Genomic DNA, 22,228 nt, shown 5'->3' with positions numbered 1-22,228 from the left:
TGTCTTGAGAATTTACCTTTCAGAGGAGACAAAAATACTACAAAACACTTTTCTACAATCTGTCGTAAAAACCTGGATGAGATCATTTGCTATCGGAAAACCATCACTTGCTGCCTTGATGCTGTGCCAACGGGGGTTTTTAAGACTCAGGATGCATGGAAAGCAAACGCATCTCTCCTTGCCGGTGTCATCCCTCAAACTCTAAAAATAGCCACTACATCGTTCATGAGAAGCTGCAGGTCAATATCAAAGCTCTCCTTTCTTTGTGAGATTATAGAACAATCTATCTTTCAACAGTTACACAACTTCCTGACACGACATAACTCTTTTGATGTCTACCCATCAGGTTTTCGGCCACAGCACAAAAGAGACTGCTCTGATTAAGATCTTAAAAGACATCCGCTTGAGCAGATGTAGCAGCAATATTTGAGTCTTTGTACTACTGCATCTTAGTGCTGTACTTGACGATCGGCCATAATATCTTACTAGACCAGCTGAAAAACTGGGTGGGTCTTTTTGGCACTGAGGTTTGTTTGAGTCCTTTTTGAAAGACAGGGACGACTTCTTATATGTATAGGTAACTATAAATCTGAGTGAACGAAAATAACTTGTGGAGTTCCCCAAGGCTCCATTTTGGGGCCACTGCTGTTCAAGATCATGCTCCCACTTGCTCAAATTATGAAAAACAAAATGTGTTACATCTGACCAGAAGACTATAGCCCAATCACATGTATTGTGTCACGGCCTGCATGGAAGGCCGTGACAACAATGAGGGGAGGCCACGCTGTTTATACACAAAAATGTATTTATTAAAGGAAAGAAATTCAAGTGTGTATATGCACTGTGTAAAAGTGGGAATCAGTGGTGTAAAGTGTTTGCAAGTCAGTGTCTGAACAAATCAACAAACCAAGCTGCAGGCAGAGAGAGAGCGTGAGCAGCAAGTCCACAGCCTCATATAGGCAGGTGCGCTACAGTCAGGTCCACTGATGAATGGAACTGCCCATAGCACAACTACCTACAAATAAAGAAAGAATGTTTAAGGCCAGGCTGTCACAATTGAACACATTAAAGATTGGATGTGCCGGAACTCCCTTAGTTGAATAAAGACACAACTGAAATTATTGTTTTGTCTTTGTGGCAGGGAAAAAAAGAGTTAAAAGACAAGATGATGCAAAAAGAACAAATAGCAGCTGCAAAAAATCCAGCCAAGATGAAAGTACATCTCGGTTACGACAGTGTAACCTCAATAAGCGCAGTGATTCCCTCGATGTGATAGATGAGACATGAGTGCATCCTCCAGAAACAGTTCTATGCCGTCATTATTTCAAAAAAAAAAAAAAGTCTGCACATGACTGAAACTAAGCATGCATTGAGAATCGTAAATGTGTGACATTCCAACCAGCTGTGAACAGAAGAAAAAAAAGAAGACAAATACTTTAATAAATCACAAAAGTCAGATTGAAAGGCAATCCAGAAGCATGAGGATACACCCTCCCAATGTGTACATGAAGACAGATATAAGCTGTAGCAAAAGCCTTCCAGCCCCCCAAAAATGCTGAAAGAAATCACAGGAAACTGTCAAAGGTCATGAAATCTGCTGCTTGGGAAATACAGACATTTTATGCCAGTATAAACAGTCCAAATCAATTAATGCCAAGTTCTACAACATAAATACACATGGCTCTGCTGTGCTTCGGGTGCACACTAGTGAATTTTTAAACTTTGCATTTGTCAATGTGGACACTGCAGCATGGGTAACAAGCGACAAACACAAAAACATCAAGTGTTTCATATCTAAAGAAAAAATTGTCAGGACCTGTTAAGGACCAGTTTGAAGTATTAGCTTAAAAGCAAATACTGACAGAGAACTCAGAGCCATCCACAGACCTACTGACAGAACACAGCAATAACACAAAAGAAAAGCTCCATGACAAGCTGGACAGACTTGTCAAGCTGGATATGCTATGGTGTACAGGGACACATACACACACACACACAAAAACACACACACACTCACACACTGGGCTCCATGAAACCGTGACTGTTTACACAATACAATAATTTTTTTTTCATTTTTTAATTTCATGAAGAAGTTCCACTGACCAAACCACAGATGCTTTAGTATTCCCATTTACAGACACACATCTGTGTAATTTCTTGATATATTGTTTTTATCCTGAAAATGTTAAAAAATCATCTTACTTTATGATAGCATAGGGTTGTAATTAATCAGTACAATTTTCCCTTATATACAGTGTGTGCAGCCTATAACATAGCACAACAAGTAAGGAAGTTTGACTTGCTTGGCATTTTACCATAGGAAGCATGTTTATTTCCTCTTTAAATGGTGTTGTATTTCCAAAGAAAACACTTGCTGAATATTATGACTGTACCCATAAAAAAAAACTAACCAAATCTCTCATGTCAATGAGAGATGAGAGAAAAAACAGCTTTTTCTGTCACAGCCAGGTGCCACACCAACCATGTTTTGAGCCCCTAAAAGTGTGTCTATAGGTAAACTAAACTAATCCAGAAAGGTTCTTGAAATGAACCTTTACACTACAACGCGAAACATTAACCTGGTGGTCGTAATAGCCGTGTTACGCAACATGTAGGCTACAAGTTGGATTTGTTGGGACCTCCTCCGGGCTTGTTTGTCTCGCCTGCCGCAGTGAACGCAGGAGCAGAGATGAGCTTCTTCCCGAACTTTTCCATTGAAACTTGGACTTTAATAGCGATTTGTATCTCTCTCGTCCTACTGTAAGTATTATATAGAATTCGGACATTGTTTTTTGTTTTGTTTTTTCATGCTTCCTTCAAGTCTACCTTAAATCGCATCGGAATACGAACTTGCTGCTGTTGGTGTGATGTTGTCAATTTACGGCAGAAATTCATTTTCTCTCGTTTCACATTAATATTTGTTTCTTACGCAGAGACACTTTTCTGTCAAACAGACAAAAAAGTCCAGTCTCAGTGAAAAATTAAAAACCTGGTAAAGCTCAAAAGTGTGTGTACTTTAAAGCTGACTCCAAAGCAAATCTACAGCTGAGTTAAATGGGATTTGACATTCATTGCTTGTGTTCACCATTGTGTATCACCACTGTTCAGGTTGGAAGAATTCTATTTAGTCTTGTAACGACTTGACGAATACAAGAGTCAAAATAGTACTTTACTTCATTCAATTAGGTTTAACTCCACTTCCAAAAAAAAAAAAAAAAAAAAAGAAACTCCAGCTGCTGTGAAGTAACAGTAAATAAAAGCATTATGCAATCATTTACAAAGTTCAGAAATGTTTAGTTCACAAGAGGAATTTTACTGTTCAGTTCCAAAAAGGAGGTTGAATTTGATGGCAAAGAGCCATTTCCAGCAAGTTTAGAGGTTTCAGAAAAATATGCCTCCATGGATGATTATTACTAGGCAGCATTGCATTGCATTAAAAACAGTTGTAATTGTGTTATAATCACTGCTAAGGCTGAGTTACACCTCCAGAATTCATTGTTTGTACACAGTTCATTGTACCATTTACAACAGTAAAAAAGTTCCTAAAGTTTATGAGACTTGAAAATCACTTGATTCTGTTTTTTTTTCACATTTCCCTCCATGATTAAAGCTTTTTGTGCAAGTTACATTTCTACAAGGTTGAACATTGTACTGTTAATCTATGGCCATCAGATTACATTTGCTGTATAGGTGCTAATGATAGGCTGATGAGTTGTCAGCAGGTAGTTGTGAGATTGCCAACATCTATCTTACTGCTATAAAAGGAACTTTTTTTAGATGATTGCCTGCTGATATATGGTATAATTCTCTGAAACACAGCTGTTGATAAAGTTGCATGTTAGAGCTGTGAAACATAGTGTAATGATAAAATATAGAACTTGATGCATGTATGTTTGATTTTTGTGTCTTTTCTTCTGATTACATCAGGACTTTATATTTAGACGACTGTTTGTCATAACTGATAAGTCAATGTAAAACAGTTTTAACACAGTGCAATAAAACAGCGCCTCCTATATTTGTTTTGCCATGTAATAAAACTATGGTTAATGACAAATTTACACTGAATGTCAAAGTTGACTTACTGTTGTAATGTACTTTAACATTTAAAAAAAATCATTTTTCTAAAGGAAACCTATTCTGTTATGAACATGTCATTACACCTCATTTAAAATGAAGCTACAAATAATAATAATAATGAAATAAAAATAACAATACAAAGGCAGAGCTTGAAAGTAATAAAAGGAATTTTAACAAGAGAGAAGGGGTGGGGACTAAATGTGTTGTTGTACTGACAGGGTCACTATTCTCAGTTTCTAATCCTGCTTTTATCTCTCAGGTATGGGTATGCTCCATATGGATTCTTCAAGAAACTAGGCATCCCTGGACCCAAACCTTTACCGTTCATTGGGACATTTTTGGAGCTGAGACATGTGAGTTGCAACTTTCAGTTTGATACAGTGACTCATATTCATGCATCAATGTTCATGCTTTCTACCTTCTATTACTCCCCAGGGAGTCCACATATTTGACACAAAGTGCTACCAAAAGTATGGAAAGGTGTGGGGGTATGTATTTTCCATTAAGGACAGAATATTTATGATGCATTGTTTACGTAATGTTTCAAGTTGCATCAAGATTGCTCCAATATCTGCCATTGTGTTTCAAGGACGTATGACGGCAGACTGCCTGTAATGGCTGTAATGGACACAGCAATTATCAAAACTATCTTGGTTAAGGAGTGTTATTCAATGTTCACCAACAGACGGGTAAAGACGATGTCTCAAGGTAACACCTATAAATTATGAATCAACACAATATGAATAAATGTCTGTATTTGTGCATGTGTGACTATTTGGTGAAGGATTTTGGCCTAAATGGACCACTGCGTGAAGCTGTATCCGTAATAGAAGATGAGGAATGGAGAAGGATTCGCAGTATTCTGTCGCCATCATTCACCAGCGGGCGACTGAAGGAGGTGACAAAGCACATTATTCACAGCCTAATGTTTAACCACTTCTAAATATTTCATGATTTGTTTTCTTCTTTTCTTCATTTTTGCACAGATGTACTCAATCATGTTGGAGCACTCGAACAATCTGATTAGGTGTCTGCACAAGAAAGCCGAGGCAGATGAAGTTATAGATGTTAAAGAGTGAGTTATCTCCTTTTATTTCCCCACCTGTACTTATTTAACAGTTGATTGTCTTCCAGCCAGTTGGAATTACATGTTCTTCTTTTTTTCCAGCATATTTGGACCATACAGTATGGATGTTGTGACAAGCACCTCCTTCAGTGTGGACATTGATTCCATCAACCATCCCACAGATCCTTTTGTGAAAAATATTAAAAGAATGGTTAACTTTAATTTCCTAAATCCTTTGATTTTGCTTGTAGGTACGTCAAAAGTAGGCCATTACCGAACATTTCTCCAGACTGTCTAGCTCCTTGACTTCTAAACTAACAAAAATGTTCTTCATTTTAGTTCTGTTTCCATCATTGGGAGCAGTTCTTGACAAGATGGATGTGTCAGTCTTCCCCAGTGATGTGATGAAATTTTTCTACACATTTCTGAGAAGAATTAAATCAGAACGGGATCAGAAAGAAAACAATGTAATTCAGTGTATTCACAAAAAGAAATGTTTTTATACATTCAGCAGTTTGTATGTAGAGTTCATTGTCAATTTCATGTAGAAATAGTTATTTTCACTTATTGTTCCTCTTTGCTTTGTTTTTGTTATTTGGTAGAACCGAGTGGACTTCATGCAGCTGATGATGGACTCTCAAAAATCAGGCAACAACAAAGAAGGTAAAAGCTCCCAGTAAAGTACATTAAACCAGTCTGAGAACTTCATGTTCAAAGTTCACTCTGTTGTCAAAGCTTAAAGAAAAGGTCAGCAATTTTATTTCATTTTTAAGACTTCTAAATTCCTCATGTATAAAAACACATTTAGAGAGTTTAAGAGTATACTGTATTTGTTGAAGTATACATGATTATACACTACATTTTACTTTTTATCACTGGTAAGTAAAAATGAAGATTTGTCAGAGAGTAGAATGTCTCTTTGGTGTCATCAGTATTTAACCATTAAAGAAGAAACAAACAGCGGGTTAATAAAATGTCAGACCTATCAGTGCAAGTTTATATAATCTGGAAGGTTTGGTGCTACTGAACCTTGTGAACTAAAATTTAGGAAATTAAGTAATTAATTTAAAGGAATTTAAAGATAGTCCTTGCATATTAACACCTCTGACTTTTTGTCTCAAACGTTTCCACGTTGAGCCCTTTCAAACCACAAAGTTTACACTCAGTGTGCAGCTTTTGTATGAACTGTTGTGTTTATTTTATGGGTGTGTTTTATGTCGCAGGGCTGTCTGATTCTGAGATTCTTGCTCAGGCCATGATATACATCTTTGCTGGTTATGAAACCAGTAGCAGCACCCTGTCCTTTTTAGCCTACAACCTGGCAACCAACCCTGATGTCCAAAAGACCTTGCAACAGGAGATTGATGAAACATTTCCCAATAAAGTAATTTGTTTATTTTCTGCATTTGGAGCAAATGCTTTTTATTTGCTTGTTTACACTCGAGGCCCAGCGCTGCCTTCAAATGTTATTATTCTGCTTCATTCACCATCAGTGTCAGCCAGCGTACAATGCCCTGATGCAGATGGAATACCTGGACATGGTGATGAATGAATCACAAAGGATTTATCCTGTTGGTAACCGCTTGGAGAGAGTTGCAAAGTCTTCTGTGGAGATCAACGGTTTGACCATCCCAAAGGGAACAGTCATCATGGTGCCTGTATATACTCTCCATCGAGACCCCACTCTGTGGTCTGAACCTGATGTTTTCAAACCTGAGAGGTGATAAATTGGAGGCCATTAGTTTTTAATTCACGCTTTGACTTTTGCCTGTTAACTTCATCAGCTTCTTTGTACTTTTTACAGGTTCAGCAAGGAGAACAAAGACAACATAGACCCTTATGCCTTTCTACCCTTTGGAGCAGGGCCAAGGAACTGCATTGGCATGCGGTTTGCTGTCTTGATGATGAAGTTGGCAATAGTGGAGGTCCTTCGGAACTTCGACATTGTTACTTGCAAAGAGACAGAGGTGAGGATACATTCTGTATATCTATTAGTGCCAAAAACGTAATAGATGCTCCTTTATCTGACAGTAGGTATAATAGCATGGACTTGTTATGGTTATTACTTTGTGTATTTATAGATTCCGCTGGAGCTTGGAGCTGATGCATTTACTCGACCCAAAAAACCCATCATGCTGAAACTCAAACCCAGAACAGCTACGGAGTCCCCCACAAACTAACTCCAATAAATCACAGCCTGTTAACTTTCTCTTTCATACACTATCATGTACCGTATTGTATCACATCATATCGCTGTTTATGTTTATCATCACATGCACACTTGCATTAAAATATTTTTTTTAATGATATTGCAGCTAAACTTAAATTTCATGGCACAATATTTTTAAAAAAACTGTTCAAAACAGAAAATGTGCATGCTAGCGTGCTAACTTTAGAAATTTTCTTCAAAAAATTATCCTTATAACAAATTTACTACTTTTTCCATTGCTTTAATTTCGATTGTGTATATGGAACATCTGTTTTCGGTGTACTTTTCTCCTTTTCTCACATAGTTTAATGGGTAAAAATCTACAAATACAGCTTAATTAGGCTACTTTTTAAAGAATATGAACGGAATTTAAAGGAAATGGAAAGGCCACCAGAAACTGCTAAATCGTGTTCAGCTTATGATGTTGGCATTTCTTGCTCATCTTCTTCAAGTGAATAAAAAGAATTCCATGAACTTCTGGATTTGCTTCTTTTTTTAATCACATTTGTCATGCAGAGTAACATTTGGGTCCACTTTGTGCATGTCAACATACTTTTATTCTTAGTGGCATGTAATCATTATTACTATGAAATAACTAGCCTATAAATTGGAATCTGAGAAGCAAGATACAGTGTTAAATTTCACAGAATTTTATCTACATCTTTGATAAAGGCAACTATTTGAAAGGGTAATTGTCGAAGAAAAACAAGGATGTGCTTTCACACTTTTTGAATGAGGCTCAATCTGTCTCCTTTTCCTTTCTGTAGATCATATTACAAAACCATCTCGCTTGTCCAGTTTGTGTGCATATATTAGCTAGTGCAAATAAGTAGGAGAGGAACAAAAGAAGACGAGGTGAACAGATCAGGCTGCTCGATTCCATGAACTTTTCTCTTGCACGACAAAACCGGCCCTGCTGCCTTCATTCTGACAGGTGTATCGAGACACTGGACACCAAGGCACACAGGCTGCAACTACAAATGTTTCTCCTGTAAATTCAGACAAGGTTACAATAATCTTGCAGAAGTATCTGGTAGTATGAACGAGTTCGTAAAGATCCTCGGTGTGGTGCAGGGCACGTTTAGCTGTGATACTGTCATCTGGCCATCAAGGGGAGTTCAAACACAGAGAAACACGGTTGAAGCTTTCCTAATCCCACATAGTGGTGAATTTGCTTTACTAGTGGTTCAATATATATTCAAAGTAAATTTACGAATGGTCGGGAGGAGGGAAATATTCAGACAATTTTTTTTTTTTTTTAAGTTCCTTAACTGTTTTCTATACTAGGAAAATGTTCTTTCGGTGTTCTCCTCCATGTCCAACTTGTGCTTTTGCAACAATCTACTTTTTTCAACTATTTAAACATTTATTTATGAAAAAAATATTTAATTAATTCTCCCCCCACCACCACACTACTCGGTAGTGGGCACATGTAGTGTTCGACGTCCGAAACAAAGAGGTTTAACCCCCTAGCATTGGGGAACGCCCTAATCCCCGCCCCCAGTGATAAACCCCCCAGTCATTGGCCAGATTGTTGCACTACGCCTCTTTGATTGGCTGCGGGCTTCGTCATTGAGCGTCTGTTGTTCACGCTCGCCTGGGAGCTGGAGCGCTTGTGACAGTGGAGTGCTTTGATTCATGTTGTTGTTGAGACTCAATTTTGGGGTTGGAGAACAATTAATGCGACCAGACCGAAGCGTATGAAGGTATGTTCACACGGTGGGTTGTAGCAGTGTACTTCTTTGTAGAAGGGCTGTCTACAGTTTGGACTTTCTTATTTGTGGAAATAGCAAAATGCAAAAGTAGATAAAATGCACGTTTCCTATTCAATGTGATATTTACTTGTACGATATATCTGCAGCTTCTACTTCAGTTAAACTTTAAAGCTATCATCTAAGCAGGATTTTATATTACACTATAATTAAAACGTGTTTATACAGATAGAGTGGCCTATTATCAAGTATTCAAGGGTTTTTATGCAGGCTAAGTGCTTCAGTTATAATGATCCAGTATTGATTTTACCATTACCACTACAGGCAATCTGTAAATGATTGCAAATGTGATGTTTGTGTGAGGTTTGTGGCACTTAAAAGTTAACGTGAATGGCACCAACTCGCAAAAATAAGACGGTCCCGTGTGTCAGACAAAGGGCCCAGAATGGCAGGTGGATCCTTGGCTGTTCTGCGCGCACAGTCATCATGGATTGTTTTGAACACCCTGAGTAGTTTCTCTTGTTAATCAACACGGATCCTTTCTATGTTTTGCAGCTAGAATATTTAAACTCGGATCTTATTTTGTATCAAAGGGAGTATTATTTGCTTAGGCTATGTGCATAAATGTAACATCATACCAAAACCATGTGGATATTTGCCTGGTTCTTGTCTGTCTTTTGGCACTCACAATCAAACTGCGGCCCTGCTTTAGAGGCATGCAGGCTTTTAAAGTGGGTTTTTAGCAATTTACCCCTTCGTGATGATCCCCATGGTGTGGGTATCCCTGGAATGCTGCAAGGATTTTCCATGGTAGCTGATTTATAGACCAGGATATCAGGTGACATGTTGACAGTTTGGTCAACAGCTTAAATGCTCAGTGACATCTGCATTAATAGAAAAGTTTCTGCGGTCGGGCAAGACTGAGAACCAGTTTCATCATACATGACAAGTTAGTAGCCAATAAAAACTCTAACTACTGATTCACACTGCTGCTTTGCTGTGAATTTGTGGTGAGCCACAGAATGCACCCAGGAATTTTGGAGGGACAGAGAATGTTCTTCGAGGTTTCTGTAAGAAAGTAAACACTGTCAACTTTCATGTCAGTAAAGACGGGAGGACAGACTTGTTGAAAATGTAGACGAGGATGTTTGCTTTCACTTTTAACACTGACAAAACCCAAATGCCACAGTGAAGATTGGAGGTGTTTCCACACACAGCCTAAATGTTATCCAGAAGACATAGTAAGTATGAAAACAATGGAAGTTATTTGCTGTGGCCTATGCTGGCATCAGAGCTCAATTCAGCTGATCCGCTTTAGATTTGGGACGCATGTGACAGACGGCATCGCCACACCAAGTTCTAAGAATAGTGTTTGACCCTCTAGCAGAGTTTTTGATGAAAAGTTAAGCCGTGTAACTCATTCTGGCTGCCCAGAAATTTTTTAAAACACTATTGGGTGTTAACGGCAAAACTGACTACTGTTGACGTCAAACATCAAACAAATAATCAACACTGAGTGGGCCGGCCAAATTCCAAGAAACCGACCTGACTTCATTGCTTAAAGCAAAAATGTTAGGATGTGCGTTTTGTAATTCTCACACAGATGATGTCAGCTGTGTGAGATGTGTTATGTCTTGCCCTGTGACCACACAAGACCTAGCTGATAAATCACAGGTTACAGTGAATTCGATGCAGAATGGTCTGTAGTCTAGATATTTGCTCAATCAGTCTTGAGATTTAGACTGTACAGAATAATTGCAGCAGATCTTGTGTATCTGTTCAGAGCAGACAACATGTCCTCAGTCCCTCAGCTACTGAATGTGTAGATATGCCATGCAAAGGACTTCCTGTTTATAACCTTGAGCGCAACCCAGTGAGGCCACACATAGACCCCCCAGTGCCATTATATATATAACGTCATACCACTTACCAAACAAGCATGCAGAGATACCATCTCTATGCACTATAAACCCATTTTTATACCCAGATGTAGTTCTGTTTCTTTATTAATGTTATTCTTCTGATTTAATGTTACTTATCTTGCTTCTGTGATCATGCATTTCTTTATTTTTACAACAGGTGGAGAAGATGAATGTGGAGGCTCTGAGCAGAGCAGAGCTGTTGACTCTCCTCAGTGTCTTGGAGGGAGAACTTGAGGCCCAGGATGTTGTCATTCATGCCCTCAGGGTGAGTTTGAAACATCGAATCCCACCAGACCCACACGCGTATACATCCAAAGCAAATCTCAAAGATTGTGTGTAGATAAATAATAATGACATGAGGTGAGTATTATTTTTGCCATCTGTATCTGAAATAATTCACAGTAATTGTAAAATTTAATACTAAAGAGATCTAGTTTCAGCATTACACTGACAATTGTAATTTTCCTCCCAGAAAATAAAATATTTTTCATACTATTTCATTTAAAAAGGAATGTGAACTTACTGGGAGGGGATGTGCAAACAGGAACGTGAGGAAACAGAGCATGTGAAGACAATGGCATGGGGGCCATTCTGGCTCCCAAGGCCTCCTTGTTGCAACAGAGCAGCAATGTTATTGCTTGTCTCACTTGGACATCGCACTTTTATTCAGATGTCAACGTGGCCAAATTGTGTGTTGAATTAGCTCAAACACATAGTTCCTACAAGATGTAGTATCAAATGTGTCCTGATAATACACACTCATCTTATGCAAGAAACAACTACCTTGCAAAAGTCATAGGTGACTATGGAGCCTTGGTGGCTTGTTGCTTCGAGTGCATACTTCAAATCCTTGCAAGAGCTGTTTTGCCTGTCCATCTGTGTTTAAACAAAGGCTATAAAGATATCCAACGATGCATTTGCTTTAAAGTCATGCTTACTGTATAGGCACAGGTGAGCCAAACAACTTGACTCACCCAAACGTACATTGTAAGCGTTTCCTCAGACATTACCCAGCAACAGCTTCACATACGTTTACTGTTAGAATACTGCTTCTTGAATACTTTCTCCTCAAATCCCTCCCTTTTTCCTTTCCTGTGTGTCTCATTCACTCATGTACAGGGAAAAAAAAGAGCACAGCTTTCAGTCAGCAACAATGCTTTTCAGTGTGTGTCCAGTCCAATTAGCTCTCTCCATGCCACTGGCTGCTTTTCACACTCATGACTACAGCAGCTGTCCCACGTTTGGTCAAAACTGCTCTGGCTCTGAATGCTTGACTCACAGTCTAAAGTAGTGAATGTGGGTCTGTGAAAAGGACAAGTGCCAACTAGGACCGTCTTGTTGTAAGAGATAAGGCTTGTTGGTGGAGTTTATCTAAAAAGCTATTGAGGCTGTAATCACAGGAGAATTTTAGCTCCAGGGCCTGAAGGAAAGCCATAGCAACCGCACCAGCCGAGAAGTAAAGCATTCATGTTTGACTACAAACTTCATGCACACACCCAGTCGTCCCGTCAGGACAAATGCACAGTCGTCTGGAGTCTCTTTCTTACTCAAACACACCCACATTACAGGGGGTCTTTCATGTTAAGAATGACCCATGTCCTGTCCATCCGCCCATCCACCCACTCACACAGACATACACATTTAGGTGGTCTCCATTGAGCCTCTCACAGAGTGTAGTGTTTACTGAGAAGAGGATGTGCACTGTTGTAGACTGAAATCACTGACTTCCCTTGTTCCCGCTGGGGGCCTGTATAGCAAATTACTTAATGGTCAATGCTAGGGCAGATTGTGTAGAGGGGAGTGTCAGCGCTCAATAACAGGCTAATGCATCCGATACTGCGCTCTGTCTGGCACCCTTGAAGTGTATTTATTATGTATGCCTTTCTCTGTCTTACACCTCAAGCTATATCTGCAACGTTTGTCGAACGTCTCTGACCACAGCACTTTAGGTGCACACTCTGTCCGCTGCGGTGTGATTGAGAAGTTGACTCCCACATCTTCTCCTCTTCTCTACCTACTTGAAATATTTTCACGTTAGAGCAGCAAGTACTTAGGATGCCTTCAGACTGCTCAGGACAACCGTTACTGTTAACCCCTTCTGTACCCGAAACCTCTTAAACTTGGAACTGCATCAGCAGATTTGCCCAAACATAATCAGATGGCGTCACCCGCGAGACTTGTCTCTACAGAGTCTTGATTGTACCGTTTCCAGTTCTTATTACTCAGGACTTACTTACAGAAGGAAATAGATTAGCAGTTTTACAAAAGGGAGGATTCATGAGAACTTTCACCAAGCAGCTCCTGCATTCCAAGAGGTGTGGCATGTCTACCGAGCTGACAGTTGTCTTTAGCTAAATAGAGGTAATGCTATTAATATCCTGATTTAAATCCAGCAAAGAGGAATTTCCCAGTAACTCAAAGAATTACCAGTTAAAGTCACAGAAACATATCTGTCCAAAAGACATTTATCCTTGAAATGCTCACTAAAGCCATTCTTCTTGGGTTTCCTAATCATTACATTTGAAACACTGAGCTGATAAAAGTCAAACACGGTAGCAAGCAAACTGTGACACAGTAGCTTTTTCTAAAATTATTTTCTCACAAAAGGATGAAGTCAGTGGTAACAAAGGCTCTCATGCCTTTTTTAAAAGCCTTTCGAGGTCTTGTGTAGCTAATATTGGTGTTTGAGAATGGAATTTATTGTTATTGCTAACCTAGGTGATAAGGTTTGTTCGGTCAAAATGTTAGTTCATTCACAACAGGACCTTTTTGTTGTTCATGTGATGTCATATCCTGTAATCCTAAAATGTTTTGTCTATTTTTGCAGGCTGATGTGATTTCCTGACTCCATAAACAATAGGGCTTGGTAAGGGTGTGTTGTTCAGATAAGACTCTGCATTCATTTACTACTCAAGAGTCACTGCCCATTTTGGATATGTGGTCAAAATTTGTTGTATAAATATGAGGGGGGGGGATATATCAGAGATATATCTTCCTTTTTCAATGCTTAAAACATCAACACAGGGATTGATTACTGAGATGGAAATAAACTAAGTAAAGTTTTCCTTGTGATGCTGACTTGTTTTTCCAAGATAAATTTGGAATGAAAAAAAGGGTATCAAGACTCATACCTTTCATTGCTCATTGAATAGGAGAGTATCTTAAATAATACTTATAACACAAATAACACACATTTAAAAAATAAATAAAACAGCAAGACACTAAGGTCTGACCATGTTGGAACTTAAGTGTCAATGTATTCTTTACATATATTCAGGATCTTTCAAAGCACTTCCTTGCTCTCCCCAGGAATACCGCCTGTTATGTTGCTCCAAAAGCGGCGCCTGTCCAAAGGCTGACAACACCTGCTTTAATGTTTCATCACCGACTGCTGATTATAACTTTTAAAGCAGTTAAACATTACTATGAGGGCTTTTGTTTGGCTTCTTTTTCAGTTATCTCTGTGCCATCTGGGGTTAATGTGTGAGTAGGTGTGGAGGATATGGCTTGAGCCTTTAGCACACAGTTGATTACACGTCATAATGCATCGGCCTAAAATCTCTCCTCAGCCTCTTTCTCTGTCTCATTGCTTTTATTTGCAGTCTAAAGACGTGTTCCCGGTGCAGCGATGAGAGCGGGTGTCTGCAAGGCCTTAGGATTAACTTAGCAATCAATCAGTGTAGAAATAAATGGATATAAGGGTTAACATATAGTAGTTACAGTAGTAGTAGTATAGTAGTATACTTTTGTATCCATGTATAGTTTCTTTAGGAAAAAAAAGGGAAAAATGTACATCCATAAACATATACATAACAAAAAAAAAGAAAAAACACTGTTTCTCCACTTCTTTTCCATATTGCTGAGTTGTCTGCACCATCTGCATGTGCTGCTAAACAACCTTTAATGACTGTCATGGTTAGTTTTGTATGTAACGATCACTTACATTTAGTGAATTTCCATCCATCCATGCAGATTTTCTAGATATTGTTTTTGACTTGGCATATCTAGGGTACCTGGGTACTTCAAAAAGAAAACAACAAATCATCCCATCAATGTCAAGTTGATGATTTAAACATTTAGCAACATAATATTCAAATGAATGTGTAAGACGTGACCGGATTTCTCACATATTGTGAAAAAAGGGAACATTTTTTCATTTATTACTCATATTTTATGGCTTACCAAATAGTTACGACACAGAAAAAATGAGTCTCCTTTTCGCCTCACTCCTGATTTAAACTGCTGTCTAAGTCAACTATGCAGCCATAACTAAACTATGATCACTTGAACAAGAACAACTGCAATGTGGATTGCTGTGGTATTCTACAGACTTGTGTTTTCATCTTAGTGGTTCCACTGACAGCACATTCCATATGATATCCAGGAAAGTTTCCACTTTGAGCACAAATTGCAGGTCTCATTTTACAGTCTTCTTGGGGTAATATCAGTGCTTAATATTTTGAGTTACTGTATCAACTTTACTTGCTTGCATTTTTAATGATATTAAAAAAATAACTTTTTCATTTTTATTAGCTGAATACATTAAAGTACAGAGGCTTTCTTTAAACCTCGTAACCAAACCTGTCACTGTCCTCACTCTGATAAATCCACAAATATTGTTTAATTCACCATTTTGATATTTAAAATAAATGTAATTCATCTTACATAGAATTGTATTTTAGGGTCTAGTGTAAATATTTTTAAGTGTAGAAACTGTTTAAGATTCTGTCATAAGAAAACTGAAAGTCAGAACACAGAAACCATTTTTATGCTTCACAAAATAACTTTCAATCAAAACTCTGTTCATCTCATACTGTCCTGGTGTATATTAATGCTAAAGTGTTGATTTCTCAATGAAAATGGAGTAAAACATTTTCAAATCTAAGATTTCCATTTTAATCAAGCTTTAAATATTAAGTCATTTACTTCAAATTAAACAAATAAGATTGTAAAAGAGCAAAAAGTAAAGAGTGGGTCATCTGCTATATGCACCACTGTCAAATATACTCTTTTTCTTGATAAAGCACACTAACTCAGAGACATATTCACAGTAAAATGTCATATTATTCCATATATATGTATATATATATATGTCAATTAAATCTTTTGTCAAAGCATTTGTTGAGCCAGATTGAAGACTTAATGAACATTTGTAATCGGAGATGTGTTCTTGGTGCCATTCAAAGCTATGTTTTTAGCCATGCTGCTGAGTTCAATGTGTCATTACAGAGGCTTCGGGAAGAAACAGGACTCTGTGGCTCTGTTGAGATAACAGAGGCCATGTCTGTTCCCTTAGGCTGTCGGTAACTGACTGGCAGACAGGTTTTCCAGGTGAAAGGCATCAGGTTGTTCCTCACACCTCACACCAGTGGGAATCTTAGAAGCCAACACGCTCCAGCACATTGCTTTAAATAGCAACAACATTCAGAATTCCAAAAATACGCAAGCATTTTATTCACAGATGATGTATTCTTTCCCAAGACTTGCTATATGAGATATTTGTCATCAGTAGCCTGGCAGGAATGAGAGCTTTGCAGCCGACAGGGTTTGCTTGTTGTGCCCTCTCATAAAGGAAAGCACACCCTGTCATTATGATCAGAACTATCCTGACGAAAAACCACGAGAGACCAGAGCCTAAGCTTGGGCCTCTACACCCACACACACACACATATGGCGAGCCCAGCCCTTAATGGACTGTTTCAAAGAGTTATTTACTGCTGTTCTGGCTTCAGCCAGGTGAAAAGATTAACAGCTTTATTCTGAAGGCCAACACAAAAACACAGTCATGCATAAACATGTTCACAGAGTTTCACACACACTTTCAGATTCTCTTGAAAAAGTAAACCGAGGTAGAAATATTCTACACATACTCTAGTACTCACTCTCATGCACAGTCTCACTGGGTCAGCTCTGATGGCATTTCGTGACACTGAAGTAGTGTCTTTGCGCAGGGTCTGTAATATCTTCACTCGGGTCAGGCAGAGGATAAGCCTGAAATACGGCGTCTTTACTGAAACCCTCTGGGATGTGTGTGTGTGTGTGTGTCTTGGTGCATATGTGTGCGTGTTAGAGAAAAAGAAGTTGAGGGAAATGCAGTAGTAAAAGGAGGTATTTTCAAAGGAATGGCAATGAACCAGCACCGGAATGTAGTATCAGGCGAGTTTGCACAGGGGGAAGACGGGGGCTGGTCGAGTGGGGCGTTCAATGAAGACTGCATGAGGAGACGTATACGAGTATCCTGAAGGCATGTGGAGTGAACTCTGTCACATGAGCTGACATCACTATTACTCTAAACTGGCCCCAAAATGCCTCCAGAACTCAAACCTTCTAGCTGTTATGCAGCTAATGAGACCCCCTGATGACACAACGACCAGGAGTGAGGTCAACGAGGGGCCTATCGTGTTTCACTCAAACTAGCTTGAATAACATGAGATAAAGTGAAGCTAGTTCAGTTGGCTGTGATATTTTGTTTCTCTTGATCTGGTTGTTGATCCAGTTACTCTATTTTAGTTTTGTTATAATCTAACCACTCATTAAACACAATTTTCCAGTATGTGTGTGTGTGTGTGTGTGTGTGTGTGTGTGTGTGTGTGTGTGTGTGTGTGTGTGTGTGTGAGAGGAAAAGAGATTCAATGACCCAGTCCTTCACCCCTGCATCCCCGGGGAGGAGTTAACATCTGCCCCTTGTGGGGGGTTGGACAGTCATGTCTCACCTCTTTGTGTTTTGGTTGACAGGAACGACCATCTGCTTGTGCTCATGCTAACGATAACATCACTCAGCAGATTTCCTGTACGCGTACAGGCACACACAGCACACTACACTATGTTCACCGACCTGAACTAAGTGTGTATCCTCACATGCAGAATGTTTGTGACGATGATATTTGTATTTTCTTACAATAAACCTGTATACTGGCGACCATTACATAACCCAATGCCTTGTGTTCAGTCAGCAGGGAGGATGTGAGCTCTCTGTTAGCTAACATACTGCTAGTGTGTAATACATGTTCATGTTTTTCTGTCAGGCGGAACACAGAGATGCTTTTGTCCAGGAGCGCTACGGACAGTACGACCTCAGTGATCCATTCCTGGCCCTTCAGCGAGACAACGAAGTCTCCGAGCGCCAACACACGCTTACCGAACCTCACACACATCTGCAGGGCCAGGCAGTGGGCCCAAACCCTCTGGCTGTTCTTAAACTGGTCATGACTCACTGCAAGAGGATGCAGGAGAGGATGATGGGACAGCTGGCTGCAGCTGAGAGGAGACACAGGAGGGTAAAGTGACCATTCACACCCATGCACAGTCAGCTCACCCAAATTCTTATCCGATTTGCAAGAGGTTGATCACACTGAGGCTCCCACGTGTACAATATCCTTGATGAGTGTGTGTAAAAATGAGCATATTTCCCCATTCTTCAGTGACTGTCTTGACCTAGGTGAGTGAGGCAGAGAAGCAGTAGCTACACCCAGAGCTTAGAGGAATGATGTGAATACAGCAGAGCTAAAGTCAGGGAGCAAATGAGAATTATGAAAGCTGTTATAGACTCTCCATTAATCAAGTTTCAGTTGATGATGCAGTCAAAACCTTGTGATCAACAGATGATTTCATGGGTACATCCCCATGTTTCTGCTTTACCACAACCACCACCCCATCTTCTGATTACTTAAAGCCTAATAAAAACATGGTGTTTATGCTATTGTGAGAGCTATTGGAAATTGTGTGCATTATACTCTTATCCGATTAACATGGTTGCATTTTTTTTTTTTTAACTCGACCGTCTCTTTAACAGATGATATCTGATCTGGAGAAGGAGAAACAGCATTATGCCCAGGACTCTGCACGGCGTGCTGACTTTGCCTTCATGCTTCAGCGTGAAAGGGATAAACTACTGCAACAGGTGTGACCGGGTAGTGAAACGTGCTGTGTGCATGTATCGTGCATAATGTGTTTTTAACTTCCATGAAGAAAAAAGTCTCAGAAAAACTGCGCAAGAGCACACTCAGTGAATCTGCACCTCCTTCCACCTCCAACACACTGTATGTTTTCATTGTTCTGGATGTGATTTAAAACCTAGGGATTCAGCATGGATGCATCAGTGCAGGTCAAATGTGTAACTTGGTAGGGTGGAGAAAGTCCTGCACTTTAAATTATACACACTGAGAGGCAGTCGTAGAAGCACATTGTGTACAAGCACAGAACTTTTCCATGGGAAACAGATGAGGAAGAGACCATTGTTTAGTTGTCCAGCAGCTATGTGGCTTTATGGCCTCAGGAAACCTGAGATAATAGATGTCCATGTCTAATGCAAGGTCAGCTGGCACACACACACACACACACACACTGAGCACACAGTCGGCTACTACACAAGGCCCTTATGTAAGAAAGGGTTCCTCAGTGTCTTCCTCAGGCTTTCCTGCTTTTGGTGTTTTAATTTGTTTATGTTTTTTTGCACAGAACCATAAAACACACATTGTATTTCATCACCTTTTCTTTTGTTTCTATTACTCAGCAAAGTTTTAAAGTAGGTTTAGTCACCCTCTAATGACCTCATGGGAAACTGAACTTTCCATACACATGCAATGGAAGTGAGCAATGCAGGTGAAAACAGGCTTCTTTGTTCTGACACGAAGACAACACATAATGCACTGTCCAATCTTTTTTCCTCATTTTTGTTATTATTAGTTGTGTCAACAGAAACAGAAAAGCTGAGGGAAAAACAAGAGGGAACTTCCTAAAGATATTGGCATTCATTAAAACCACATTTTTCTTTTTAAAAAGACTTTTTTTCCATTGGATTTAATCAATTTCCGAATAAGTTTTTCAATGAAATAACCTGACTTGCGCACAAAGACAAGGAAAAAGAATTCTCACTGCCGATCTCTTTTGTAGACAGATAGGGTTTAATAATTGTGAAAGGTCAACTGCTGCCAACTCAGTTAAAGTATACAGCTTGAATTTGCTCAGTACAAAATAATTAACCAAAAATCTTTTCAGATAGACATTGCATTTTACACACATGGAGAGGGGCTGGACACAGTGTAACCAAACAAAAAAACGTGCAATTTTGCCTCCTTGTGGTGAAATATGGAAATACTGACCACTTTAATGGTTTTCTGTGGTTCTCTTTCTAGTTGGAGTTGGAGCGTGACACTATGCAGAGGTTAGAGAAGGAACAAGCACAAGTGGTGAGCAAGGTGGAGGAGTCACTGTCCCAGCAGCAGCAGCTCTCCTCAAATCTGACACTCGAGCTCCAGAAGGCCAACAGCAAAGCTCAGGAGGAAGCTCAGAAGGTTGCGCACCTTAACACATTGCTGCAAGAAGAGACCGATGCGCTGGAGAAACTCCAGGAGATTATTGAGAATGAGAAGAGCAGGGCAGCCCAGCTGGAGGTCAAGTCTGCGAGGCAGCTGGCTGAGTTTGAGGCAGAGCGAGAGCAGATGAAGGCCAGGCTCAAAGCTGAGGAAGAAAGGAACAAGGAGATGGAGAAACAGGTGGATGAACTGAGGAGGAGGTTGGCTGAAGGAGAATGTAAAGAGGGAAAGGAGGATGTGACAGATTGGAAAGAACCGATGTCTAAGATTATGGCCTCCATCTCTGTTCAGACTGAGCCGGATGGAAAGATGACTGTAACTCCCAAATCCACCTCATTGCCAAAGGTTAATGGCCTTCATACTCTTAAAGAGGCAGACCAATCACAGGAGGCGAGAGGAGGAGGAGGAGAAATCGGGGTGGAAAACGGAGGTGGAACACCTCCACAGTTACCTCCTCACCATCTTCCACACCCTCATCCTCAGTCTCCTTCCAGCACTGCTTCATCCTCTCTCTCCTCCTCCCCCATTTCCTCTCCGGTTCTGGCTAAGCGTCTGGGTAGTCCAGGCTTCCATCAGTCCTCTTACCAGGCCGGAGTCAATCAGCGATTTCAGGCTGCTAGGCACAAATTCAGTCAGGCTGAGCTGGAGCAGCAGCATCACGGTGGTCCCCTTTCTCCCAGAGACCTTTCCCCCACCACCTCCTCAACGCCTCCTCCACCAGAGCACAGCACAGCTAAGCAGCTGGCACGCAACACCGTCACTCAGGTGCTGTCTCGTTTCACCAGCCAGCAGGCCGGTGTCAAGCTGGCACCAATCAGCAACTCTCCATTTGGCACAGACTACCGCAGCTTAGCATCTCCTCCCGGGGGGAGGTCACCCTCTTCAGGGCCATTATCTCCAGGCATACGTTCCCCTCTCACTCCTCGCTCAGAGAAGACCCATCCACCTCCTATTCCACCGAAGAGGCCGGGCATGAGTCCAACTCCAGGCTCCCCAAGTCACTCTGCTCGGACCACCCTCTTCCCAGAGCTAACAGGGAGTTGTGGACACAGCAACAGCGGGTCGGAGGCAGCGAAAGAATCAGATCTGGTTTTATCCTCTAGCAGCTAATGACAAGACGCACAGTAATTCAACAAAATCAGGTCTAAACCAGCAGTTACTGTGCTGTCCCTTCTTTACTGACTTCATAACACCCAATATTAGTCAAAATACTTCAAAGATGTGCTGAGTCAAACAGACGCAGTGTTTGCTGCACCTCTACAACAAACCTAAAAACAACTGGAAATAGCTATTTACAAATATATACATTCACATTTTTTTAAAAACAAGATTTAGTATATTATTTTAAACTTAATATTTTATCATTTAAGTATGAATGTTTTTCCATCCTTGACAGAGATTAGTTACATTTGAAGAAATGAAGCAGCGTTGAATCACGTGGAGTTTAGCAAATGTCACTATTTTAACATGAAGTAGATTTTAAATGCTTTCCTTTTGAGTACTTATGCAATATCTATGGAGGTGGCTCGCTGAAACATTACACTGTAAATATTTGAAAGTATCAGATTACTTCTTATGAATAAATATCACATGCATGTACTGTTGTCCCCATAAACTTATCATGAAGTCTTATTTTGAAAAGGGAAAGCACATTTTGCACTGGATCACTGTGTCAACACCCCCCACAATCCCTTTATTTGTTTCTTTTCTCAAAAAAAAAGTTAATGTATGACCTTTTACAAGAATTCATTGAAATATGAATTATTTTGAACATAATAGACACTAAAATTTGAAATGTTTTTGTAATTATGCCAGATTTTTTTTTTTTTTAACAGTATTTCGTTGTTAGATGAGATTATTTTAATGGAATTTTATGTTCATGACCTTTGGTTTTAAAACCAAAGAATTTATTATTTTAGTCTGTCCTT

At 39.8% G+C, this 22,228-nt stretch overlaps 2 protein-coding genes across 2 annotated transcripts; both read left to right on the top strand.

The window, feature by feature from the left end:
- Positions 1 to 2,689: 2,689 nt before the first annotated feature.
- Positions 2,690 to 7,603, top strand: LOC306755442 (cytochrome P450 3A40-like; the record flags this gene model as incomplete). Its single annotated transcript, XM_079239823.1, has 13 exons — positions 2,690 to 2,760; positions 4,337 to 4,430; positions 4,513 to 4,565; positions 4,667 to 4,766; positions 4,862 to 4,975; positions 5,064 to 5,152; positions 5,246 to 5,394; positions 5,483 to 5,610; positions 5,746 to 5,806; positions 6,367 to 6,527; positions 6,637 to 6,863; positions 6,948 to 7,110; positions 7,225 to 7,603. 13 exons carry the CDS (start codon positions 2,690 to 2,692, stop codon positions 7,321 to 7,323), a joined length of 1,509 nt encoding a protein of 502 aa, XP_079095949.1. The 3' UTR covers positions 7,324 to 7,603.
- Positions 7,604 to 8,972: 1,369 nt separating this feature from the next.
- cttnbp2nlb (CTTNBP2 N-terminal like b) lies at positions 8,973 to 22,064 on the top strand. Its single transcript, XM_079239785.1, has 5 exons — positions 8,973 to 9,058; positions 11,144 to 11,251; positions 18,012 to 18,263; positions 18,779 to 18,886; positions 20,121 to 22,064. Exons 1-5 carry the CDS (start codon positions 9,053 to 9,055, stop codon positions 21,408 to 21,410), a joined length of 1,764 nt encoding a protein of 587 aa, XP_079095911.1. The 5' UTR covers positions 8,973 to 9,052; the 3' UTR covers positions 21,411 to 22,064.
- Positions 22,065 to 22,228: the final 164 nt, after the last annotated feature.

This window comes from Telmatherina bonti, assembly GCF_933228915.1.
Source record: "Telmatherina bonti genome assembly, chromosome: 4".
Taxonomy (NCBI): Eukaryota; Metazoa; Chordata; class Actinopteri; order Atheriniformes; family Telmatherinidae; genus Telmatherina; species Telmatherina bonti.
This window is presented reverse-complemented; position numbering and strand designations above follow the sequence as displayed.